This window comes from Phaseolus vulgaris, chromosome 2 (assembly GCF_000499845.2).
Source record: "Phaseolus vulgaris cultivar G19833 chromosome 2, P. vulgaris v2.0, whole genome shotgun sequence".
In the NCBI taxonomy this organism is placed as follows: domain Eukaryota; kingdom Viridiplantae; phylum Streptophyta; class Magnoliopsida; order Fabales; family Fabaceae; genus Phaseolus; species Phaseolus vulgaris.
Genome location: NC_023758.2, coordinates 33,679,994 through 33,698,237, shown reverse-complemented (window position 1 = coordinate 33,698,237; position 18,244 = coordinate 33,679,994). Strand labels below are relative to the sequence as shown.

General features: G+C 33.6%; 1 protein-coding gene across 2 annotated transcripts; it reads right to left on the bottom strand.

Moving 5' to 3' along the window:
• Positions 1 to 9,088, bottom strand: LOC137811590 (auxin response factor 6-like). Of its 2 annotated transcripts, none has more exons than XM_068613383.1 (14): positions 7,972 to 9,088; positions 7,471 to 7,583; positions 6,890 to 6,988; positions 6,696 to 6,752; positions 6,451 to 6,606; positions 6,280 to 6,364; positions 5,988 to 6,078; positions 3,699 to 3,863; positions 3,497 to 3,619; positions 2,621 to 2,696; positions 2,339 to 2,486; positions 1,003 to 2,198; positions 676 to 866; positions 1 to 441 (listed from the first exon to the last, which is right to left on the bottom strand). In XM_068613383.1, the coding sequence occupies exons 1-14, from the start codon at positions 8,012 to 8,014 to the stop codon at positions 243 to 245; spliced, it is 2,742 nt and encodes a 913-aa protein (XP_068469484.1). In that variant the 5' UTR covers positions 8,015 to 9,088; the 3' UTR covers positions 1 to 242. The 2 variants fall into 2 exon arrangements, with proteins under 2 accessions (XP_068469484.1, XP_068469485.1); XM_068613384.1 differs by having other exon boundaries at positions 1,003 to 2,195; positions 7,972 to 9,085.
• Positions 9,089 to 18,244: the final 9,156 nt, after the last annotated feature.

The window sequence follows — 18,244 nt, the reverse complement described above, 5'->3', positions numbered from 1 at the left end:
TTGTGCTTCTAAAAGATCAAGTAATCAATATATTGTAGATAGCAAGTTGTCAAGATGCCATATAGTTACATGTTTAGCTTATAAGCGGTCCTAAGCATAAAAAGCATGAAAACAAAAACAAAAGGCTTACAAGTAGCCTATAAACTACAACTAGGTAGTACTTCCCACCACTGACAAAGGGTGGAGAAGGAGTAATAATACAAGTGAGAGAAGAGATTCATAGTATTAATTTATCATATCATTCAGTAGTTTAAAGAACCCACAGTTGTTATCCCAGTGCTTATACTTCTTGGGTCCTCATGGCCTGCATAGTCATCACACACGCCACTAGAGAGCCTCTGAATTGGGACTGAGTTAAGAAGCTCAAGGCCATTGTTGCCCATTTGCTGCACTTCCTGAGGGGAAAGTATCTTGATGCACCCTACACTATTTACAAATTCCCTGTTACACCAAAAGACCATGTATGAAATTAAATATGTGAGAAGAGAAACCTGGTGAATTGGTCATTTCATTTGCTTTACAAAAGCTAAAGAGAGAAATGAAATCCAGAATATACAAGCTACCACCACCACTTTAAGGATAAGAACAGATGGTAGACAATGAAGATTGTCTAAGCAGATATTCTGAAGTGCTATGGGATTTCATTTAGAAAGAAAAGAAACCAAGAATACTTACGGCCATGGGCCATCACCGAGGAGAAGAACATCATTCTCTTGGTCAACGAATACAAGCTGCCAGCCTGATCTCACAGGGTCCTCCAACTCACCTTCAAGGCCAAACATGCGAGCAAGCTCACCGCGTAGCTCATGGTAGTTGGTGAATTTTGTGATATCCAATGATCTTCCAAAGGACCCTGACTTGTAAACCTGTCAAAATTATGTATGCGGCATAAAAATCAAGACTATTAATTGGCCACTTTTATTGTGAATCACAAAAACATAGCAATGAGAAAAAAATAGAACATTTAATTTGAAAGAAAATACATCCACTGGAAAAGCTCACCTTCACAAAGGTTTTGATCGATGGGTTTCCTTGCCCTCCATTTTCTGGGGTTTGCAGGAAGCCCGCTTCACCAATATTGTGTGTCATTCCAGGATTCATTGAAGAATCAGTGCCTGTGGTGTTCAGGTAATTAGATGATTGAAAAGGTATAGTTGGTGGGCCGCTGTTACTGCTAACTCCCTTGAGGCTTGACAACCCATTATGCATTAGCAGTGATGAGGGCTCTATATTTACTCCAAACAAAAGATGATTTTGCGGATCAGTGCTTCCTTCTATAGCACACTCCCTACTAGGAAAGGGTGGCAATGTAATTGCATTTTGAGCCATGGTACTCTGTGGTTGCCCTAACTGCTCCACTTGAGGCAGAACACATTGAGATGCCCCAGAAGAAAAGAGAGGATCCACTGCAACACGTTTGGAGGGTGGCCATGCAGTTGAAGGTTGAACAGGAACCCAAGAGGTTCTAGGAAGATTGAGAAGGTGAGATGTTTCATCCTGGGAAAATGAACCCAAAATACTATGCAGGGGAGAAACAATAGCATTAGTCACAGGGTTTCCGTTTGAATCAGAAAAACTCTGCTGATGTCCCAGTGAAGAGATAGCTTGCATGGGTGGCGATTGAGATTGAGGTGCTGAAACAAACTGAGACATCGTAGAGACAGCATTTGAAATCTGCTGATGATCAACCACTTGTTGCTGCTGCAGTTGCTGTTGTTGCTGCTGTGGTTGTTGTGATTGTTGCTGCTGTTGTTGCTGCTGTAGAAGATGATGCTGATTCTGATTATTGAATGAATGCTGATGCTGCAAATGCTGCTGAAAATGAGTTTGAGCCTGAGATTGAGATGGATGAGGTATTTCTTGACTATTTGGAAAAGACTGCTGAGATTGAGACTGCTGCAAGATTTGAGTCTGCACTAAGGGAGAACTCCTATTCAGGAAGTTCTGTGGTTGCTGAAATTGAAGTAAGGAAGTAGGATGTTGTTTAGAAGGATCTGAAGTCCACATATCCTGAAGTGCAGCGGCAGCCATAGCTTGGTACACGTCTGTTTGATAATTCATCATTGAGGGATCAAGCCTTGGCTGCATCCAAGGACTAACACCAACCCCCGGAAAATTAAGAGATGGAAGACCTCTCTCAGTGTCTCGAAGCCACATCAGTGAAGAATTTATACCAAAATCATCATCCTTCATGCCTGCTACGATCCATAGGGGAGAGTCAATACGTTGATGCATAAATGAAATTGACTTAGAAATGTAAAACTGCTTTTTAAGTTGAACATAGATCAGGTCATCACATAGTTCATTAATATTTTCAGCTCAAATTTAGCAAGCATACCATGGAAAGAAGGCAGTCCTGGAGGCCATGGTCTCTTGAGTCTGAGGGGAAATGGAGAAGGATACATTGGAAATGTTGTTAATGGCTCAATTTCCCATAGAGACACCCGGGGTTGCCTCTCTCCTGCTGTGGATTCATCCCAGCCAACCTGCATCTCAAGTCAAAACCATTTTTAAAATCCTTCCTCAACCCTTAATGAGACAGAAACTGTTTCCTAAGCAAGATATTATTAATCTTTCTAATATAACTATATCACATAAATGAGATATCTCAAATTTAAACCTTGACTGAGCGCCAATGGGAATTTGGCCACCGAACAGAATCCAGGTCACTAATGCCAGTTATTGTGCCCATGTATCTGCATGAACATATAGATACATATACAAATTAGTGGTACAAACATATGAACACCAACTCTACGAACTGACTGACCATATCAATGTCAATCAGAATTTATTTTAACAACTTTATACATAATACAGTATTATTGAGGGTCAAAATAATCATTCATTTCATTTGTATTCATGTTTCCATTTCATCTCATTGTAACAAATTATAGACCATCAGTGAAAAAAATAAAAAGAAGGCCAAGTGATGCCAAAGCAATTGATTTACACCATCTCTAGATAAATGAATTAAAAATGTGTCCGCTGCATTTGATTCAAGTGTCAATAAAAAATCATACTTTATAACGCCATTCACCTATATTTCATGTCATTGGAAACAATATATGAATTTCAACTTATTTTAGAGAAAATCTTATGCACATAGCAACAGTTAGAATAAAGCTCCACATTAATTCTTTATCAGAATAAGCACATAATGAAATTCATTAATCTAATATTTACGACATAAATGCAGTGACCAGATTAATGTTTTCTATAGCTCCCAGCCTTGTAGAATATTTGGCTCCCCAATTATATGTATACAAAAGTATGAGCAACTAAAAGCTCATCAAAAGAGAAAATCATAGTCATCATTCAAAACAAGCCAAGAATTACAAATACAGGTTGCAGCTTATGCGTATTGAAAATTTTCAAATTTAAACCCTATATGATTTCTTAAATCATATTGAATACTGGCCTCCATTACCAGAATGTAGAAAATAAGAAATCAAAGCATTTCCACTATCATTTTCAATGAGTTATAAAAACATACCGACGAACACCGGATTCCTCTGTTTCAAACAGCATCCTGAAGCGCATGCCGACTGAAACTCGAGTATGGTATACAGCTTTAACATACTTTGCTAAAGGTATGACAAATTCTGATGGGCTAGCTCTGAATTCAAAAGAAAAAAATTGTCAATTTAAGTAAATATATCACAACATGAAAGTCTACAAATGTATGGCAGTTGTACCGTGGGTTATAAAAGATGGTGAAACGACTATTAGTCGCAGCTGCATGAGCTGCTGCAGCAAGAAGCCCCAAGTGCATGCTATCACTTGACAAGACTGATGACGGCATCACAGGTTGAGGACGATTAGCACGCCGAATGCCAAGAAGCAATTGATTCTTTTCATTCCTGTTGAAGAAAATACACTTTAATTAGACCAATTGTTAGATAATTAATAATAAAAGTAACCATGCTCAACATAGTATCATTCAAGTCTGGATAAAAAAGCAAATGGCTGGAAGAAATAAGAAGCAACAACTCCCATAAAGCCTGAATCATCACAATAATCAGGAAGACCATACGTCAATGGAAACCCAATTAAGGATCCCTGGGTCAAAATAGAAACTGATTAAATATTACAACACATGAAACATGTTATTAGGATATAAGTTAAGGAGAACAGAAATTAGTTAAGATAGTTAGAATATTAAGTTAGTTACTCGAGGTATTAGTTAGATATAAATAGGAGAAGGAAGAGAGGAGAGAAAAGGATGTTAATTTTGTAGATTGGGATTAGCTCTTTCTGAAGGCAAAACCCTTCAATGATAGATTGCTCTCTTGTTTCTTGTTCTATTCAATAAAAAAAAAAATTCTTTTCTTTATGTTTTCAATTCTTGGTTCCTAACAAATTGGTTTGGCCTGCCAGATCTTCGAGGGAGAGCCAGTGTTAGAGATGGAGGAAGCACAAATTTGGGTCACATGGAAGCTGCCAGCCTTTGTGGGGCCAGATCCAATTGGTTGGATTGCAAGGGCTGAAAAAATCTTTGACGTGCAAGATATTCATTCATTTGATAAGATGCATTGTATTCATGAGCATGGATGGCATGGTAATGCTTTGGTTCTATGATTGGTGTCAAGACAACCCAGATTCAGATTGAGAAGCATTTTCCACAGATTTGATGAAAAGATTCAAAGATAGCTATTGCAGCCACATTTTTGAAAGATTGACTGCCATGAAGCACAAGAGCAAACTGAGATGGAATCTTGCAGCAAAGAAATGGAGACTTCTCCAATGTCCTTGAAAGAGAGAACCAACCATTTAGAGCTCAAACCATTGCTGCACAAGATGTTGAGCAAGACAAAAAATAGCATTGAGGGAAGTGGGTCAAAATGCATTGAAGCAGAGGCAAGTTCTAGGACAAGAAAGGTGGAACTACCCACCATTGATGGAAGTATATAGAAGGGGAAACTGATTCAAAGAGTAGCAGTTTTAAGTGTGATGGTAATCCATTGCCATTCTTGAAATCAGAAGGTAGAAGTAAAGAAGGTTCAGTAATCAAGAATCACACCCTTTGTAGAGCATGAGAAACCACAAATGAAATGAGATTAGCAAGAGAAACAAAGATTAAATGGAGGAAGAAGTGAATGCATCAATAAATAGAGTGAAAATTATGGGCTGTACAGATCAGTTTCTTGATAACCCAATTGTATAGTCAACCGATAAGGAAGTTGAAGAGGGGAACCAAGCATCATTTTTTTACCAAATTCAGATTTCCATAATATGGATCAGTAAGTTGTTGGACCCAGATTTGATAATGAAGGTGGTTGGAACATCAATGGCATTGGAAGATTGAAATTTCAACTTACTGGGCAAGCATAAACTTCACTGCATCTATGGATGACAGCTTGGTAATGGAGTCAAAGCAGAAGGCAGGTTCAGAGGCTGTTATACAAAATCCACCCTCATCCCCACCACAACCCAAACCTTGAATTTGCTAGCAGTTGCCAGTGGGTTTCCCTCCTATGGCAGGAAAGTATCACAATGCTTTCAGGAAGGGCAGACGAAGATCATGGTGATGAAGATGAGCCATGGGATAAAGCTTATTTTAGGAGGAGCATATTGTTAGGATATAAGGAAAAGAAAAATTAGTTAAGAATTATAATATTAATGAGTTAGTTAGTTGAGGTGTTCGTTAGATATATAAATAGGGGAAGAAGGAGACGAGAAAAGGATGTTAATTTTGTAGATTGAAGCTCTTTGTGAAGGGAAAAGCCTTGGAGGAGAGAGTGCTCTCCTATTGTTCTTATCATTCTATTCAATAAAAATCTTTCTTTTTCTTTCTCTCTTTATTTCTTAGTTCCTAACACACATCAATAAAAAGATTTTCCTATATTCTTTTGAATGGCCAAATGACATACAAATCATATGGCTTGGTTCAAGGAGACAAATTAACCAACCGAATATTACTGCCAAAGGCCATTTCAACACACATGATAAAAAATTTGGAACGAGAGGAGCAATAAATTACTTACCAGATAAACAGAACTGAATCGCCAGCAACAAGTCTTTTAGCACTCACAAAGACACTCCATCCAGTTGTAAGTAGATGCCTTTTGGGCTGACCTGCAGAAAAAAAAAACACCAAATTCAAACATTACAAATGGAAAGAGCACTTACTTTCAGCATCAGGCAAGAAACATACAACAGAAACCCTATCCCACTAAGAAACATACTGAAGTAAAAATTTATTAATTATTTAAAGAAAAAATAACTCCTACATTTGCAATGAAAAAGACGCAAGGCAAATCAGATTTTACAACCCACCTCGGAAGATATGTCTGAATTTCCATTCGTTACCATGCAAATCCCTTGCAATTAACTCTTGAGCAGGAGGCTGTTGTGAAAAGTCCTGTAGGTCAAAATTACAAAGTTAAGAAATCCAGAGATTTTATGGACAAGTTAAAAGTTTTAGAGCATAATGCTATAATATTTTACCAAAGGAGGAAAAACTTTTTCAGCTGCCCTACGAGGAACAGAAAATCCCCCATGAGTGCTGGTGTCACTGGCAGTCAGAATTTTGCAAAAGTAGTTTGTTGGCTGTTTACTTGGAGTGCCCAACTCTGCTGGAAGGTATGCCTCTTTCTGCTCTTGCTGAACACACGGCCATAGTCAAAAGATTGTATTAGAATCTAAACATAAAACCCACACAATAAGTTATCAGTTAAGAAAGAGAATCATACAGGACTCAGAGGTTGTAAAGTCATCTGTGCATATACTTCATCAGTCTCGGTATCTGCCTGAATACAAAAGAAATGAACAAAAGTTAAAAGAAAAAGAGAGTGCAGAAATCAGCATTGGGAGAATTTTAAAACAAGGAAACCAAGATAAATAAGATTATTACTGTAAAAAGAACAAATAAATAAATAAGCCTTACATGCATAGTCACATTATGAAGTTGACAAATAAGCTGTGGTGGTAAGCTTGGATAATTGGGTATATGGCCATCCACTTCCCTGTTGGTAGACACAGCAACCTAAGCAGAAAAATTCCGATACTGGTTATGCGTGTAGCTTATGCAGAAAAAGAACATAGCTGTTATAAAATGTAAAAGGTTCAGGTGCTGATAGTCTCAGGGTAGTTGGTGAAGATATTATATTTCTAATTTCTAAGAGCTAATTCATTAAACTGCAACAGTTTAAGACTAAAGAATTATTCTCAAGAGTGAGTTAAGCATTAGTATACAAAAGAGTTACTATAGTGAAAGACTAAAGCCAGTTTTGTTATGAAAGTGTAGAAGTAACCCAGCCCTTAGATTAGCAGCCCACAGGGTCATATGGACCAAAGAGACAAGGCAAAAGAACCAATTTGAGTCACAATTTAGAAGACAAGCAACCAAAACCGCATCTTCATGTCCACGGGCAGAAGATTCGTTTTATTACTTTAACATACCATAGTAACAGAAAATCCAGATAACACCCATAAGGATTTCTCTGTGCATGCTATAATCCAACTCACCTGTTCACTGTGACCTTGTGGAAAATATACTACACGGCTTCCAACAGCTGGTAAAGAAACAAGTGGACCAGCACATGCATGCCAAAGTTCTGAATCTAGTACTCGCTTTTCTCCTGCAAAAAACCCATCCCAATGTCATGAATATGGCAGTTAAAGCTCATTACTGCCCCCTAAATGCCTCAAAGGACAAAATGGATTTTGGCACGTTGTTGACAGAGCCAAGATCTCAAAATATCAAACGAAAACCGAATCCCTTCTCTGATCTCTTAGCTACATCAGAAAGAAGATAAACTGTAGCTACAAGGGAGAAATTCTCCAAATCACCACCTCAAAAAAATCAAGGGAGTCCCGCCACCATGTTAGACATAAAACTGTATGTATTGAGCACAAATTCCACAGGAACCGGGAAGAAACAACTAGCTCCCCAAAAATAGAAATGGAGAATACAAGGAGAGAGGAAATGGAAGAAAAACATAATACAACAAAGACCATAAAACGTACCTTCCTGGGGTGGAGTACTAAAACCTGCTGATGAAAGTTTCATTTCAGTAAAGTTTCAGCAATTTCAAACCTTGACCCAGTCCCAAAATCAATGATTTTAAGCACACTTTTAAATAGACCAATTTAGGAGCTATAAAATTCCTACAACCTTCACCCAGAACCAAATAACAATCCCTTTTTTCTCTTCTTTCTTACTCCACAATATCATTCTTCTTTTACCTTTACTACTTCACCAACCAAAACAAATTTGAATCTAAACAAAACTCAACCACCCAAAATACAAAATTCCTTCAACCATCAAAGAGACATGCTAATAAACTCTGAAATCCCCACAGTTTCAACTCTCATCCAATACCAGTCTCACTACAATACGCACTTATTCTACTCCTACCCTTCATTCGCTACCAATCCTCTTCAACCCCCACAACCCCAAGTTCCAATCTTCAACCAAACACTTCATCCTACAAAGCTTGAAGCACCAACAGCAAGTAACCCACCAGTATCCTTTTTTCTTCTCTTTTTATATCACCAATAAAATTGACAACAACTCAAAAAACCAAGCACAGCCCAGAAACCATACAAGAAAAGAAACTCCAAAAACAAACAGATCTCAGTTAAAGAAGCTACAAATCCAAAAGGGTAACGGATCTCGGGCAAAGCCAGAAAAAAAAACACAAAATGAACTCTGAATCAACACACCACGCTCCCTACAGAATATAAAAAACTGAAACAAACTTGCAACTGAAAACGACCACAGTTACAAGCGTAGGTAGTCCTTTTTCACACGGAGCAGACAAGAAAACAGTGTGTAACACACCTCCTTTTAGAGATTAAAAAAAGAAAAAAAAAAAACGGGTCGGGTTGTGTTTTTCCAAGTTGATGGAAAATGGGTAGCAATTTCGGCGCAGGGACTCTGGTCGTGCTGTTACTGTTATTTTTCTCTTTCTATGCTGCTTGAAAGAATGAAGACAGAAGCGCCATTGTTTTTGGGTGTTTTTTAAGGAGGAGAAAGAGAGTGTGTTTCTATGTCAGATGATTTATCTTTTGTAGGGAGAGAAAAGGGAGAGGAGAAGGTTTCACAGTTGATAGCATTTTGCTTTATAAATATTTATACATTATTTCTTTATATCTAGTCTAAGTATTTATGTACACATGTGAATGTGATATGACATTCTTTTTTTGTGTTAAAAAAATTAATGTGAAAATACATCAGGATTACCTTCACTGTTCCTTACTACAGCTGCCCTCTTGTAATTATTTTCCCTTTTTAATGTGAAAATGACAGTTAATAATTTCTACAATTAATAACTTTTAATGTAAATAAGTCATTTTTAGTCTTAAAAGTACTTTTTAACTTTTTTAAAATTATATTTTAATAATATAATTTTTTAAAAACTAATAGTCATTTAGTTTTACTTTTAATGCATAAAAAGCTTTTATTGCTGTAAAACTAAACTAACCCTTTAATTTCTCAGGTCAAAACATTTAAGTATGTGTTTACTTCATTTACAGCAGTAAACATGTTACAGCAGTGAAGGTGAAGAACACTGTATAATGTTGGGTCTGGTGCAGTGGAAACAAAAAGAAATTATTAGTTATATTAGTATTATTTATATGATGGTCTTGATGTTAATATTAATTATGAAGGAAGAAGAAAAGTAGGGCTGATTTAACATGCATGGAAGGTAGGATAAGGAGTAGTAGCAATAGCATGTTGAGGATCTTGGAGCATCATTGGAAAGCAACTTATTGGAGAAGCACTTATGCAAAGGTGGAATTGATCAGCTTGCAGATGTATGCAGTGATTTTAGTTTTGTCAATACAATTATCTGCTCCAACTCTGAGACTTTACCTAAACTCTCCATCCATGCCCAATAGGCAATAGGTAATAGGCAACAAAGTCAAAAAGTGTCAAAAGGCCTTTTATCTTACACCAAAATAATCATTTCTGCAGCATCATGCAACACATGATGGTAAAAACTGAAAAAATACTGCAAGTAAAATGGGGGCAAAACTATGAAAGACAGAATCTATTATCATGTTACTTTTTCTTTTCTTTTCTGCTGTTAACTGTTGTGTTGATCTGGCAGGAAGAGATATTGGTTTTTTAACAGAGTCTGATAAGTGTATAGTAATATATTTTCAAACCTTTTTTTAAGTGGAGAAATTAGATTATTTTAAAAATAGTTTTAAATTTTTGTATCTTAAACTTTTATTTTATTTTTAGTTAAAGATTAAAGGTGAGCTCATTTTTAAAACATTAAATTCAAAAAATAAAACTTAAGAATAAAGAATGACCCTTAAAATTACTTTTAAAATAACTTGATATATTTTAAGAATGTTAAAATTTACTAAAGATTATAAGATCTATAGATTATACTTTTTTTTTAAATAAGTTACAGATTTATAGTGTTAAACAGTATGACTCTATTTTCTGTTTAGTAGAGAATGGTTAAAAAAATTAAGATTAAAATGGTAAGTTATAATTTAAGTATATAAAATAGAATTTTAATTATTTCTTTTAAAGGTTAAATTTGAAGTTATGTATACGAATATAAAATAAAATTTCAAAAAATTTAGTTATTTCTTTTTTAAATATTATCATCTTTTGAAAAAAAAACTTTTTTTAGCTTTTTGAGAGCTATTTTTTTTAAAGCAGATTATATTAGTGTGATGGTGATTAAGAGAAGATAAATTATAAAAATTTTACTTTATAAACCCTCTATCTTTATTTTTTTTATATAAAAGTTTTCATGTTACGCATTACTATGCAACTTGACATCTCAGGTAGGCTGACACCTCATGCAACAACAATTATATGTCATCACATGAAAAAAAATGTTATTAAAAAAAAGAAAAAAGAAAGAAAATACAAAAATATGGGGAGATTAGATCAAAACTCATATGCTAACAAAAACGATACATAAGTAGACTATACCTATTCATAAAGAATTCTAAGAACAAACTAGATGGAAGTCTATTATACCAATGAAATGGTTCTCTATGAATAAATCCTAAATTAGCCAACTTATCAGCACATGCATTTCCTTCACGAAAAATATGAGTAACCCTAAACCTGATTTTCTCACAATAATTAAGACAAGTATTTCATCGATTACGAAACATCCATGGAACATTAGTCCTAGTAGTAAACGCAATACAAACCAAGGCAGAATCACATTCAAGCCAAACATTAGTAAGTCCCATCTTTTTAGCTTCCTCCATAGCATGTATAACTCCATAAAACTCAGCAATCATAGCAGTTTGAACTTCAAGAAATGCAGAGAAAGCACCAATAAACTCCTTTATACGCCCACGGAAAATACCTCCACAAGTAGCAAGACCAGGATACCCCCTAGCAGCCCCATCAGTGTTAATTTTAACCCAACCTGGTGAAGGAAACTCTCATATAACAGGAAGAGGACGAAGAACTTTACCACTACAAGTATTAATATCAAAAAAATTAATCACGTTGAAATCCAACATATCATTCTTCATTGAAGTTTTAGACGAATTTCCCACTAGGCAAGTTAAGTCTTTAATTACCGAAATAGCCATAATCTTATCCTGAAATCTAGCATAATTCCTCATACGCCATATCATCCAAATAGAAAAAATTATCACAGTAAGCTTAATCAATTTAACCAAATGACTACCATCACTCTTAATAAAGAGAAAGAAGATAATCCTTATTAGAAAAATGAGAAGTAAGAAAAATCTGTCGAACCCAACTCCAAATATGCAAAGCATTAGAACATTCAAAAATAAATGTTGGATAGATTTCTCATGCTTTTCACAAAGCGTACACATAAAACATATATGCAAACCTTTATTCTGAATATATTGATTTGTACCATGAAAAACTTTCCAGAGTACTGAGTTTTGGAAGCCGGAATAGATGAAGACCAAATGAATTTACCCCAACCACATGGAACTCTTGGTTCCAAGAAAAAAGTCCTAGTCGATTTAAGAGAGAAACGACCAAACTCATATAGAATCCAATTAGGAATATCTTGTTCCTCCCTAACCATGATATGATTAAAAAAATGAGACATCTGTTGTAAAGACAAGCGAATATTCCAATCACAACTTGTCCAAAATTGAAAGATTGTATCCGGAATGCTAGCACCATTAGATAACCCCGTAATATTTGCTAAAGAAGTAGTAGAACACCATTTATCATTCCAGAAATTAATAAAAGTACATGTACCAATAGTGTAAGAAGTATAATCAAGTATAGTAGAAGATCCAGAATGTTTCTCCTTGACAGTTGCCTTCTATAGGGTTTTCTATCACTGATAGTTGTCGTTTTGTTGTCAAATTAATATAATTCTAGTGTAGATTTGTCTAACACTAGAGAGATGATAGTATAATTGTGGTCAGATGACCCTAAGTTTTCTCCCAATGAATCCAATAATGAAATTAACAGATCGGTGTTTAGAATCTATCTGCAATAATAAGAGTTAATAATAACAATAATAATAAAAATGGGATTGAGATAGTTATGCAGGAAATATAAAAGAGATTTGAAACAACAAATAAAAAGCGGTAGATCCCCAAGTTCTTCCACCATTGAATTCTTCACAGATTCTCTAAAGATTAATCTTTTCTCAATCCTCCAACAGATTTAAACCAGATTGAACATGCGCCAATTTAATTCAATTGAAACTCACCAGTAAAAACATGTGTCTACTGGTTTAATCAATACCCACTTTGTTCCATGTGTATACTCCATGAGAATGCTTACCTCCTCTCTCTTGAATCATGCGCCCAAGAAATTAATTAGAACAATGTGAACTAACATAGAAACCAAAGTTTAAGATAAGGAAGACTCTCAATCAAGCGTTCAAGTACAACTTCTCACAAAAACCAGTTTTCCAAGAGATTGGACTATTAAAACAACCGCTATAGAGAATTAAAAATCGAAACTTTTATTGAGCAAAACCTCAAAACTCAATGGGGAATTTCAAAAGAATTAACCAAAAAGGTTTAGGCTTCCATGCGGAGGCAAAACAAAAGAATTACTAAGAAGAAAATAAACTAAGAAAACCCTATGAAGCTCCTCCTTTTCTCTTTGATGCTTGTGTCCTTTTATAGGCTTTTATGCTCCAAGGATCTTGGGAAAATATTGTAGTTTATATTTTGTTAACATTTTCCAAGTTTCCAACTTTCCAGAATTCTTGTATTTTGCAAAAGATTTGCTTCCAATTCTGTTTCTGAGATATTGTAGATTTTATTTTCTCTTTCTTCTCCTCAGAATTTGTTTCCTGTTTTGGTTTGAACTTTTGCATATTTGGCTCATTCACAAAGGTAGTTGCTTCCTCCGGATAATTTACTCTAAAAACACAAAGTTAACTATAATAATAGTTAAAGCCCAAATAAACCCAATTATATGAATCTAAATTAAAACAATGGATTTAATTATTATTATAGTTCAATAATCCATGATTAAAGCTATTGAGTGTGAATAAATATGTGCTCATCAATCACCTTCTATTCTTCCAATAATCTCTAGGGTTATGTCTCACGCCTCATATTTAACCTAGTTGGGCTTGGGCTATGTGACTTATGGCCTGGGCGAGCTACAACTTGCTTGGGCGAGTTGGACGAGAAAAAGCCCAACTTCTCTGGAGTGATCTCGCCTGGGTGAGATTGGGCTTGCTTGGACGAGTTCCTCTGGAGTGGTTTGGCTTAGGCGAGTTGTAAAGGCAAGTTTTGAGCATTCCAACCTTCCCTTTTCATCTTGTTTATTCTCCTTTAGCCCTTTCATTTCCATTTTCTCATAGAATCCTGAAATTAACACAAATTTAAGAATAAATCGTTCTTATTCATATTATAATCACAAAATATGTAAAAAAAAAAAGTTTAAATTTATAAATTAGGGGTTAAATTATAGTAAATATCCATAAGTGTTTGTCTTTTAAAATGAAATATTATTGAAATATGACACTTATCAATGCACAACAGAAGCAAAGGTTTATATGAAATCAATATCTTCTTGTTAATTGTAGCAATGTGAAACCAATATAGCCTTATTTCTTACCATGTTGACATCTTCATCCAATTTGTTCATAAAGACCCATCTCGTTCCAATCACACTTTGGTCAGATGGCGGAGGCACCAACGTCTAGACATAGTTTCTAATAAATTGGTTGAGCTCTACCTCCATTTGTCATAGCCTCCTCTATATTCTTTCATTTTACTTGAGACTCCAAAGCCAGTAGTTATGTCTTTGAAAAATGATCTGGTTCTGACACCTTCATTTCTTTCTCCTAAGATCTGATTTTGAGGATGAGACGAAACATATCTCTACTCCCTTTGAAAGGTCTAACAAGTATGAATTGGGTCTAATGGTCCTTTGTCTGACTCTTTAACTGCACATGACTCTTTGACCAGATCTTATGACTTTTTTTTCATTTGATTTGCCTATGTGAATGTTATCACAAAAATACAACACCCTGAATGTTTTGATTATACGCTTAAACACAACAAGCTGAGAGCTTGAAAAACATGAAGCAGTTGCATCTGACAGACGTTGATCAAATCATGAGTCTACATGATTTGTTTGACAAACGATAAAACATTATGTCAAGTTTCACTTCGTTTGATCAATTAATTGAAGATCAATCAGACAATTAGTATAGACCAAGACTTCAAGCTGATACGCATGAATAATATTCTAAAACTTGAGTATGAGGATACAAATAATGTATTATACGTTTTCCTTCAAGAAGATTCGTGTCAAAGAATAATGTTCAAATATCTCTTGGGGTGTGAGTTAAAGCTATAATAACCATCAACTCCTAACACAACTATTTTTCAATTATGACCCAGTTGTCTATCATGGACGGTCCTACTACCAAGAAAGATAAGTATTTTTAGCTATTAGAGAATTTGCATAAAGAAGAGAAGAGAAACTGATGTTGCATGTCTTGCATTTAATGTTTTTCAACATAAGAGCTCATAAAACAATAACAAAAGAAGAAGAAGACAATGAAGAGAGATCAAAGTTACTCAATGACCAGAAAATAAAATGCAATGACTACTTTTCACAAGCTTGTAACAAGACATGCTTCATAGAGAGGAACAAAGAAGTGAGCCATAGTTTGCAACTTTAGAAACTCTTCCAAAATATTATTAATATTATTAATAATAATATTTCTATTTTGAAACTAAAAAAATCAAAATTAATTTACACTGTATTTTTTTCTGTCAACTTACCTCCTTTTTTAGTCTATTTTTTTTCCTTTCTTTCAAATGCTACCTATGAAGGCAATAGAGTTATTTTTACTTCCCAGTTCGTCATAACTCAAAATGAGTTAATTCAATTGACTCGGTAGATTAAACAAGTTATTTAATCAAATTATTTAAACGTTAAAAATAAAAATATTAAAATATCATAACATAAATATGCAATAATAACGATTTATGAAGTACTTACTTATCAGCACATTTTACTTTGTTCAGATTTATTATGATATTTAATTCAATAATTACATTAAGAAAATAAGTCAAACCCAATTCAATCACGTTCATTAATCAGGATTAAACAGTATCTTCCAGGACTCCTAAATCAATTGACTTTTTACTTTTACTTTTTTTTATCTCTCTTTTAAAATTATTTTTAAAAATATAATCTTTTTTCATCTTAATAAAATAGTAATACAACTTATTTTTTAGTTTATACATCATAATATATATATATATATAAATAAATTCATTAAAAACATTTGACAAACATAATAGTTGGTAAAAGAATAATTAATGTTGTAAATTATAGTTAAATTACAATAAGAATATTTTAAAAATGAAAGAAATGTTGAATTAAAATACTATTTTATTGACTTTACATTTAGCTAATCCTTATGAAAGAAAAAAAAAAGTATTATGACGAAGTTGGAAAATTGTACACTCTCTATAAAAGGCCAAAAGGTTGAATATGAGTTCGTATATGGTATTAAAGCCACGTATATAAGTCAATTTGGATTGCCCAGGATATATTTTTATTGGTCTACAAGCTAGTAATTGATTTAAATAAAAATAGATTTAATTTTACATTTTATCATTCAATTGTTATATCATTCACAAATTTCTCATTGAAAAAAAAATCAATTTTTGTATATTTTTTTTAATTTGTAAAATGAAGTAAAATAAAAAAAAAACAAACACTATAAGAAAATTATTAAATATAAACTATTTTTAAAAATAAAAATTAATTAGTTACTATATTAATTAAATATTATATATATTATAATTATTCTGATTTTTTAAATTATGTTTTATCCATATATAAATATGTATTATAGGTATGTGTTATGGTATAAGAATAGATAGAGGTTTGAATTTATTGACATGGAAAAAAGTAATAAAAGTCAAACATGTCATTGAGTTACATGTTAAAGAGACTCAAGCTACAAATATCTCTCCTTCACAATATATTATAAGAATTCTTATAATTTCTTTCAATGTCATGGGTTTAGATCACAAGCGTAAATATCTTCATTATGATAATTATTTAAATGCAAAAAAAATACAAAAACTTTTAGACTCAAACTAAGTGTTGTTCGATCAAATTTTCGATAGAAAAAGTTGGTTTTACAAATAAACTTTGTTATGAATTTCATATGTCAATATTGTAGAGTCTCGAGAAAATTGGAACTTTGGTAGATTTTTTATACAACTACCAACACATCCGACAATTAATAATATTGGCATTCCTAAGAACTCATTTGAAATAGCATGGTATGAATAAGAAATTATCAATAAATTTACATATAATTTAAAGCTTAATGAATTTTCAACTTTGATGTTCTCATGAGGCAATTTAAAGAATATAATATAAAAATAGATAAAAATATTTATTACAAAAATAGTTAAGTTGAGCCAACGCGATGCAATTTCATCTTATTAAAGTTCTTCCAAGCAAATATGATTTTAACTAAACGAAAAAAAAGTTGTGATGTGCTCCCACGACTTTAGTATTATAGGTGAATTTGTGCTCTTCTTCGACGACTTTGTTTAAGTTATTCAATAATTAGTGTAAAGAAATCATGCCTAATAATGACGACTTCAACATAGAAGTCGTTAGAGAGTAACACAACTATACCTTTAACACACCTTTAGCCAATTACTTTATATTTATGCGTACTTGGTGTTCCCAAGCTCAATTCTTTAATCTTGAAATGTTGAAGGCTAAGGAAGTAACTTCACTTACCTCCCATAAATCACCACACGAACCTTCTCATTCAAAACTTTCTCCTTTTTTTTTTTTTGCATAAACTACATGAACAATTATATCCTAACTTTGCACTATTTTTTCTCAAGCGGTTGTCTTGACCAACAAGGAAGTAGATGCTCATATCCTAAACTACCTAAGCTTATCTCCTCAACTCATTTGTCAACTTCATAACATGACCATGCATGTACGAATTACTTATTTTTTTAGTGATAAGATTGGTTTGTTTTGACCTTTGATTGTTTAAATTGTTTCTTATTGGATCTTGCAACCTTTTTGCTTTATTTATCTATTTTTTTATTTAGGATTTAGGCTTATGCAAGAGACTCATGAAGTGTGTGCACAAATGACCTTTCAACCTCTGAATCCTGTATGATATCACGATCTCAAATCTTAAGTGATAAATGGTTTTGGAGCTTTTAGAGTTGTGGTCATTTTTCATCTTTTAACTATGTATGTGTTTCAGCAAGAGCAAAGGAAGCATACTGTTCAGTAAAGTTGGGTACTCTCAATTAACAGCTAATGAACTATTTCTGCAAAAAGTGATTGCAAGTGACACAAGCAGTCATGAGAGATTCTCTATACCTCATCGTGCAGCTAAAAAAAATGTTCCTACATTGGTAAACCTTTGTGAAAAAGACCATATTACATGAAGTCAACTTATTTATTGAATATGCTAATTTCTTGGATTTATATTTATTGTTGCGATCTTGCAGGATTTCTCTTAGCAGTCTCCTTCTCAAGAACTAATTGTAAGGAATTTGCATGTTAATAAATAGAAATTTAGTCATATCTTTTGGGGCGGGTTAAATAACTGAGTTTCTGGGAATTTAATTGCAAAATGGTATTGAAGGTGAAGTCGTGTTACTCTCTAATGACTTTTATGTTGAAGTCATCTTTACTTAGCACAATTTCTTTAAATGAATTACTTGATATCTTAAACAAATTTGTGAAACAAAAGCACGAATTCACCTATAACACTAAAGTCGTGGGAGCACATTATGACTTCTTTGCTTGATTAAAATTGTCTTTGCTTGG